We start from the raw sequence: 8897 nt of genomic DNA, 5'->3' as shown, positions 1-8897 counted from the left end.
TTAATGTTTTTTGGTGTTAAATCCTAAAACATGAAGTGGCATTGTTGTCAGTTGCTATGGCAACGAGTCTGCGTGTAGCTTGGCTAATACAGAGCGAGAACGTGCTTTCTCGCTCTTTCACTTTGCTGTGGATCATAGCACGAAATTAATACCTACATTTCTAAGTTTCACTGAGTTAACGTGGCTATGGATGAGATGTAAAAGATTAGTCTTTTTGCCCCCCAGCGTTGTATGCCTGCGCAAAATTTCCATACGTCCAATAACATACTGGTATAAGTCGTAAGTCAGTGCCTCACCAGCAAAGAACCTCACCGCACGTCACTGATATATATATATATATATCCCTTCTGAAAACTTCTGCTTTAACAGACCACTTCCCCCAGTAGCAGAAACTTTAGAGAGACTTCCAAGCCAACAGAAATAAAACCTTCCCACAAAGGCAGCAGTCTGTCGTTTTGATTCTGTTTGCTATAGAGACGAGCCGCTGGGCGTCACGAGGTGCCAGATTTATATATTATATATATACACGTATACATATAATATATAGGACTTTACAGTCATAGTGCATTGAAGTCTGAATCAGTGGATCAATTCAATGATTGTAATCCCAAATCTGTTTTCTCTAATAATAAACTGAATGAGCATTATTAAAAACAAGCAACAGATGATGCTTAGGAAAATGAAAACCCAATTTTAACTTGAGACTTACTGGTGGAAAGAAAGAAAAGCATGCCAGCAGCTACTGAGCCTCCAGCTCCATGCAGGATGGCGTCTCTGGCACACGGTGTCCTCTGGACATCCAGAATCCCCAACAGCTTAAAACCCTGAAGAATGACACAGGAAGCTCTGAAAATCAATGACACTCTAAGCCTTACCTAAAGGAGTAGGCAAATATCAGCAAAGTAAGCATTGCTGTCTAAAGAAGTCATTCATGAAACGTAAGACGACAGCAAAAGAAGTTTAACTGTACAAAAGTCATAAATAAAGCAAAGAAGATTAAAGAATAAAGCATTGTATAAAATACATAGAGACATTAAAGAAACAAAGGGTTCCAAACGCCTCATCAATCAGGTTCTTCAAACTAAAGCTGCTGTAAACAATCATGTTTTCACATTTTGGGTCAAGACCATTTAGTGTGTTAAAATTCAGTCTTTGACATATGAAGAAGAGGCAGTGCCGTGGTTTGAGAACTATCAGGATTCTAGCAACAACAGCAGTTTGGATAAAATCCAGCTATCTGATTAATATTTTATAGATACAAGTAAAGACATTATTGTGATAATCCAACTCAATTTTGGCGCTTTCGTCTGATAAAACCAGGTTCCATCTACTTCAAGATGAGTAAAAGTAAGCTTTTGCTATTTTAATAGGGAAAACATGACATTTATTCTAATCATAAAAAACGCAAAACATTATCCAACGATTATTTTTTAAACTTTTCATGCCATAAATTAAATTATTACAAACGAAACAACTTTCCACCGCTTTCAATGCAAACTGAGGATCATACTTTTCAAACGCCGGAGCTGTTATTAATGTAAATTAAACCGAGTCTGTGACTTCAGCTCCGCATTAACTCCAAGAACCCTTATTGAAAGATGACCGCGTAAATGTAATGCGAGTAAAATGATGTAGTGTTACTTTTAAAAGATCCGTGTATGTCTCTTTAAGGAGTAACAAGGTGAAGTGATGAAGGTTATCATACTTGTGTAACTTTGCGTGTTTCTGACCCCTTTGGCGTTGTTTCAGCTTAGCTGTCAATGCCGTTTGTTTTTAAGTTTATAATTAATACATACAGAATATTACCGAGACAGAAAGTGAATGAAATAAGAATAGATAACATTTAAAAACAGCCAATGGTGTTGACAACTGATAACCCTCGTGAAAACTGGAAGCTACGAAGCCATTGTTTCTCCAGTAAAAAGGAACACGAGCTCCGACCTTTTCCTGGCCTGCCCCTTTTTCTCCTGCCATCATTGTCCAGCGTCGCTCTCCTTCTCGGAAGTTGATTTGGTGGGAACGGTAATTTTAGTAACTGCGCTGCTTTTGCGCATGCGCCAGGTTGTCCGGCCATTCTTCATAGCCGTCGAACAACAAGTATACAGAGAATACTTAGTTCCGGACCCGACTGTTAAACAGAGTCGGACGCATTTGGTCACCACGTCACGTTCTGCTCCATAGACGCTCTGCTCCTGTTATTGTTCACGTACAAATCTGTTATATTTTCTGTAATTTTAATAAACAACTACTAGTTAATGCTTATTTGATTGCATCTTTGGTCGATTCAAGGTGTTCATAAAAACTTAAACAATATTAGATGTTTAGGAATAAATGTGTATTTCATATAAATGTAAAAAGTGCATTTGAATCCTGAACAATAAAATAACGTTTTCTCTCTCGATCTACTTTTCTATTTGTTACATACAATCCTAAACACAAAAAATGACAAAAATCTTTATTTCATATTCCTATTTTAAGTATGAAAATAATAGCTCTGTAAAATCTAGTGAAAACAGAAAATCTGTATTTTTTCATTCACCCGCATAGACATTCTTTTTTGTAATAAAGACTAACCTCAGGCGGAAAGTTTAAAGAACTTAAATAACACATTACCCGTGTAATGTGTTATTTAAAACCAATTCCAAACGCACTCATCCTGTCAGGACGCTCTGAACAAGAGGATCAAAATCTAAAGTTGACAAAGCCAAACGGGAAGCATGTCAGGGCGATCGTTTCAAGATAAAAGAGGATTAACTCGCCAGGTGATTAACCATTGCCATTACTGTTTACATCCTGTTCTTTTCCAACATAACATCATTTCATATCGCAGCGAAAGTAGCAGTTGTGTAATGTTTTTAAAGTTTATGAAATTATGATTATGAATATTATAACTATGTGTGCAGTATTATAAAATCAATTTATCTCATGCACGTTTGTTATAAAATGTGATCAGGGTAAACTGAAACGGAAAATTTGAATTCCCCATAGCGGGAGTTGAACCCGGTTCGCGTGGATGAAAATTAGGAAAACCTAATCGCTACCCTACAAGGGACAAAAATCGGCATATTGTCTCCAACAGATCAATAAACGCCGTTAAGAGGGCAATGTTTGTGCCATAGTAGTTAGTGGACCTACGTTCCTTTGAAGCATTCCTACTTAAGCTTAGGTAAGGACCTCTGACATGCCAGACGACAGTTTCATAAATTTTATTTTGAAAGAAACTGATTTTGAAAAAAAAAAAAAAAAAAAAAATTGCCTAATTTTTTTTTTTTTTTTTGTTTTTTAAGAGACTTATTTTCGTTTTAAGGTAAGATAAGGTAAGGTAAGGTAATTTTATTTTCAGCATTTCTGGAACATTTTCAGCAACAAGGCAATTCAAAGAGCTTTACATTAATAAAAAGGAAATACAAACAAAATAACAAACCATAGGAAAGACAAAAAAATAAGAAAGAGAGCTAAATCCTTTTCTGGGGTAAAAGTAATATAAACTAAGCAGTGATGTTCCTGTTAAGTATTTCTAGATTCTAAGTTCGTAGTTATTTAATTCTAATTCTGATTCCATTTCCATTATTATCTGATTCCAGAAATGGAATCAGAGAATAATATTGATCTAAATATGGTGTACTCCACAATTTCTAATATTACTAATAAACTAAAATGATCCTTTTAGTTCTTAAAAATACCAAGATCTCCATGTTGCTTTATATTTTTGGTCCGCCTGATGATTTTTAAAGATTAAATGATTCATGTTTGGATCAGCTACTCATTTCTTAAGTACCCTTTTTACCAAATATTTTACTCTTACTTAAGTAGTTTCTTGGATGGATACTTTTTACTTTTATTTGAGTAAAATTATGTTGAACTTATTTTTTTGGGAACTCTACCCACTTTTTCAATTAAACTGCTGAAATAAATCAACTTCTCAATGACATAAAACATTTTAAATGCCTATCTGGTATAAAAAGCCAAACTCTTGTTAGTTTTACTAAATTTATAGCTTGGCGTCATATTGTTTCATATCGACATCAGGTTGAACTGAAGCCTTAGGGGCTCTGCTATAGTCCTAGTGACCTTGAGTGAGGCCCAGCTCTTAATCCTGATACTTGGTGTACCAGGATGTAGAAATGATTCAATGAGAGGTTGATCCCTGGGATGAACAAAGATTTTAAAAACATTTCGTCCTTGTACCAAAATCAGGAAATCAGAGTTGATCCAATAAGCTCATCTCTGCTGTATAAAATCAGAACAGGATCGTTTTCCCCATCACACTGCCTGAAGACACCCAGGAGGTAAGTCTGTGCTGCTATTCTTAGCTGGGCGATTTACATTAATGTCTATTAATTCTCAATGTGAAGAAGTGGCAAAAAGAGAATGCCAAGTTAAATTTTATGATGAGGCTATGGACTTTGTTTTAAATTATTTGTACATCTGTTACTAAACCCAGTACTTCCAGAAAGTAAAGGGTCAAAAATATACATTAATATTTTACTAAGACATTGTTTAATACTTAAAATGAGATGGTGAAAACATTAAAACATAAATCCTCACTTTGTTTTTTCTTCCAGGATAATGGCTCAGGATAAGAGAGTGAAGTTCTCACTGACGGTGTGTTTGTTTCTGGGAGCCTCTTTATTCATTTGTTCCCTGGCCCCAACAGGTAATCTTTATAATAATTATAATACTAGTTTTATACAACAAGAACATTATAATGACTTATATTTCAACAAATTATTTAGCTAAATGATGATTTTTAATAGCAGGTAGAACACAAAATGTTTTAGGTTTAGGTTTACGTTTAGGTTTCTGACGTTTAGGTTAAGACACTATGAGAGAATATGTGATGGATATAGCCTTCAAAAATGTACACATCTCTGTTAAAATGCTAGGTTTTTATGACGTAAGAAATTAGTTCCAAACTTTTTCTACATGCAATGAAACACATATCCTGTACAATTCAACTGAAAAACAAACACATTTGGAATAAAAAAAAAAAAAATCATAATCAATCAATCAAATTTTATTTGTATAGCACATTTTAGCAATACGTCATTTCAAAGTTCTTTACGTCATAAAAACACAAAAAACTCAAAGTCATCCAATATGTAATCAACAATCAAAGGATTACATGTAGTCAAGTACCATCATTAAATTTTTAATTGATTATGTTTCAAAGGCAACTCTAAACAGGTGGGTTTCTAGTCTAGATTTAAAGGCACACAGTGTTTCAGCAGTTTTGCAGTTTTCTGGAAGTTTGTTCAAGATTTGTGGTGCATAGAAGCTGAATGCTGCTTCTCCATGTTTGGTTCTGGTTCTGGGGATGCAGAGTAGAACCAGAACAAGAAGACCTGAGAGGTCTGGAAGGTTGATACAACAATAGCAGATCTTTAATGTATTGTGGTACTAAACCGTTCAGTGATTTATAAACTAGCAATATTTTAAAGTCTATTCTCTGAGATACAGGGAACCAGTGTAAGGACTTTAGAGCTGGAATAATGTGCTCTATCTTCCTGGTTTTAGTGAGAGAGCCAGCAGCAGCTTTCTGTATGAGCTGCAGCTGTCAGACATAAATATCTTGCAACATTTTCACACCCTTAGACTAACGTCTTTTCAACAACTTTTATTCATTTCCAACATTCAGTCTTGTTTTATGGGAGTCTATCATCCTCCTATGTCTAGATAATATTTGTTCACTCTACCAAAGTTTTCCAAATCTTTCAGACTATAAGGCTATCTGTCCACATTCAAATTCAAAATTATTGAAGTGGAGGACCCATGTTCAATGCAATAATGATGATGGTTTAATGATGACATACAAAATACAAAAATCAAGGCAGCACAGGTGAGCAGAAGGCTAGGAGCTCAGAACTAGTAGCAATTGAAATAACAAAAACCGTGCACTGGGGACACACAGGCTGACACGACAAATGACAGTATGGGACCCGACAAGGAACAGAGAACACAGGTGGGATTAAATACACAAGGGGTAATCAGGGAACACGAAACACAGCTGGGAGCAATCAAGGGGTAGACGGGACAACAGAGAGACTCAACTGAACACAGAAACCTAAATTAATACACAGAAAAACCAAATCCTTACAGTATTCCCCCTCCAAGGCCGGCTCCCCAAAACAGAAAAATCCAAAAACACAAAACAACCCAACCATGGTGGGTTTCCACCCACCATGGTTGGGTTGTTTTGTGTTTTTGGATTTTTGGGCACTGAACGGGGGGCCAAAGTTAAAGAAAAAACACAAGGAAAACAAAACAAAATAAACTCAGTCTCAAATAAGTGGGTCAGAGTGGGGCCTACCGCAAGGAGTCTGGTGGGCGGCAATGAAGGAGGCGGACCCATGGAAGCGGGTCTGGAGGATGGCAGTGGTGCAGGAGGCATACCCACAGAGGTGGGGCCAGAGGCAGCGCAGGAGGAGGACCCATGGAGGAGCCCGGGCCTTGGAAGGCAGTCTGAAAACCGGCTGGAACCGGTTTTCAGACTGCCTTCTGAAAAGGCAGTCTGAAAACCGCCTTTTCAGACGGGAGGCCCCTCGATGGGGCCTCCCATCGGCCCCATCGAGGGGCCGATGGGAGGAGCCGGGGAGTCACTGGAAGGAGCCATGGAGTCACTGGAGAAGGGGCGGAGAACCCACTTACTGGGGTGGCAGGTGATACTACTTCAGCATGGGACACTGAGACCTTCACTGCGAGAGATATGGAAGCTGGAGCAGATGAAGACGAGGAGGGTGTGGGTGTGGTGGATTGTTTTCTCTGAACGAATGAGTCGTAGAGCTCAAAAACTGTTTCTAAAATAAAAGAGTAATTTTTAAACTGTTCACAGAGTAGACAAAAATCCTCTTCTGAAACTAAATAAAAAAATGATGTTCTGATGGACCATCATTTTTGAAACATCAGTGGGAGCTGTCATAGTGATTGTTGAAGGGGTGAAGTAGTCCTGTTGAGGGGTGAGCAACACGTTCTTCAATTGATCATAATCTGATCAATCTGATTATAATAACCAATAATCAAGGGGTTAATTCTCCAGCAGTGGAGAAGGCAAGATCTCAACATCCTCATAAAAATCCTTCTGGGCCTACTCCAACTGCTGCTGGATTCACCTCTCTCCATAAGTCTAGTCCTTACAGACTGCGATCCTCGCCTCTGTTTGGTTGGGTCCTTCTGTGATGAAGTGCGTTTGTAGAATGGGGAGGATGGAAGCGGAGGACTCAGGTTCAATGCAATAATGATGATGGTTTTAATGATGACATACAAAACACAAAAATCCAAGCAGCACTGACTGAAGACACAGTTTTTCTAAGACAGTTTAGGACATTCCAGAACTTTGAATTCCCTTTCATAAAGTTATTCTTTTGTTGATTTGCATACAACTCACTAGAATCAAAAACTGACCGGCTTCATCATGATCTAACCCCACATTATGATGCAACCACCATGTTACACAGTGGGTAACACTCATTGGGTGTTGTGATCTGTTTGTTATTGTTGTTTTGTTTGCTTGTTTGTTTTTTGTCAAACACACCTTTGTGCGTTGTCATCAGACTGTCTCATTCTCCCTGAAGATTTTGTATATTTATGCAGGGCTGGTCTTCTTTGGATAAAAGGATTAACGTGGTCACATGGAGAATTCAGGTTACTGTAACATGTAGGAAAATCCCACCAGGACAGCTGAAGTTAAATTTTGGTCAATCAGATTCACTATGATGATGGATGTTACTGTGAATTCAAAAGACTGAAGATAAAGACAACAATACATTTGTTAACATTAACTGCAATGTATTATAAATCTAAATGAGAGAAAAAAAAACACTTAAAGTTCAACTTTAGATTTATTTTTAAATCTAATGAGAAGATGGTTTGAAATTACTAATAAGTAAAATCTTAAAGAATCTTAAAGATTCTCATTGCATTTGGAGGAATGTTCAAGGTGGCCAAAACATTCCTGGGTATTCTGAAATGAAGATTTCTAGAACAACAGTCATTACGTACACTTTTAATGTCATGTAATATCATTAATGTAATGTCATGTTTGATGCCAAAAGCACAAACAGGAATCTGTGATGAGTGAGTGAGTGTGACCTTTTTTCTGTTAGCAGCAGCCTTCCAGCTTCCACGCTGCCAACTCATCAACCAGACAATATCTCTAGAGAAGAGAGGCTGCTCTCGCTGCCACAGAGTGGAAACGACCATCTGTAGTGGACACTGCACCACCAAGGTGGGTGGTGGCGTTCAAAACAAAAAACTGGAAATCAAGGCCATGCAGAGACCTTTGGAGAGGTAGGGGCTCAAAGTTAAAAAGGGGCTCATTGAACAAGATCTTAAAACACCAACACAAATATAGCAATAACCCATAAGAATTTAATATTTAATCAGCTCATACTGTATCTTTGTCGTCATGTGGGGGCAATGCAAAGCAAATGTAGTATATTTTCCCCAACAGGTGTAATATTGCTGTTTCCGCTGCTGACAGAGCTGGAGGGCTGTGTTGATCTCAGACTGTAACTGTTAAACAGACCAGAGGAGAAAAGGTCACTGGTTATGAAGTTATGAAATAAGCAAATTTCCTGCCATTTTACTAAATAAGCCCTAATAATATCTATTTAACCTCTATAACAACTTGGCTGCATATTGCTCTAAAGATAAAAAAAGCTCAAAGGGGTTAATTCTACATCATTTTTTGATATTAGCACCTCTGAGATCTAGAATTGTAAGGCTGAGAGATATCAAGGCAAAGAAAACTCAGTAGCTGCTGGTAGGGGCCGTTCAGGGGCCCCTATAAATGGTTGAATAGATCTAAACCTGTGGCATTCATTTATTGAGAATGACAATGTTATTAAATTTTTATTAAATGTCATTCAACGGGGAGAAAAAAAGTACATTTAGAATTT

At 37.4% G+C, this 8897-nt stretch overlaps 2 protein-coding genes across 3 annotated transcripts in view; one reads left to right on the top strand and one right to left on the bottom strand.

Moving 5' to 3' along the window:
- cox20 (cytochrome c oxidase assembly factor COX20) overlaps window positions 1-2101 on the bottom strand; it is a 12162-nt gene extending 10061 nt beyond the window's left edge. The window contains exons 1-2 of the mRNA XM_015023732.1: window positions 1942-2101; window positions 710-824 (exon numbers count right to left, since the gene is read on the bottom strand). Of these exons, the coding sequence (XP_014879218.1) occupies window positions 710-824; window positions 1942-1977 (151 nt within the window). The 5' untranslated portion in view covers window positions 1978-2101. The remainder of the gene's footprint in view (window positions 1-709; window positions 825-1941) is intronic.
- Window positions 2102-2702: 601 nt separating this feature from the next.
- The window catches only part of LOC106940873 (gonadotropin subunit beta-2-like), a 22819-nt gene continuing 16624 nt past the window's right edge, over window positions 2703-8897 (top strand). The window contains exons 1-4 of one of the 2 annotated variants that reach the window (XM_015023733.1): window positions 2703-2762; window positions 4198-4289; window positions 4566-4657; window positions 8103-8224. In XM_015023733.1, the coding sequence (XP_014879219.1) occupies window positions 2718-2762; window positions 4198-4289; window positions 4566-4657; window positions 8103-8224 (351 nt within the window). In that variant the 5' untranslated portion in view covers window positions 2703-2717. Of the gene's footprint in view, window positions 2763-4137; window positions 4290-4565; window positions 4658-8102; window positions 8225-8897 lie in introns of those variants that run through there. The other variant, XM_015023734.1, reaches the window with a different exon arrangement.

The sequence above is a fragment of the Poecilia latipinna genome, unplaced genomic scaffold (genome assembly GCF_001443285.1).
Source record: "Poecilia latipinna isolate Pla-1442-1.1 unplaced genomic scaffold, P_latipinna-1.0 Scaffold3399, whole genome shotgun sequence".
In the NCBI taxonomy this organism is placed as follows: Eukaryota; Metazoa; Chordata; class Actinopteri; order Cyprinodontiformes; family Poeciliidae; genus Poecilia; species Poecilia latipinna.
The sequence above is the reverse complement of the archived record's forward strand: the minus strand, read 5'-3'. Positions and strand labels throughout refer to the sequence as shown.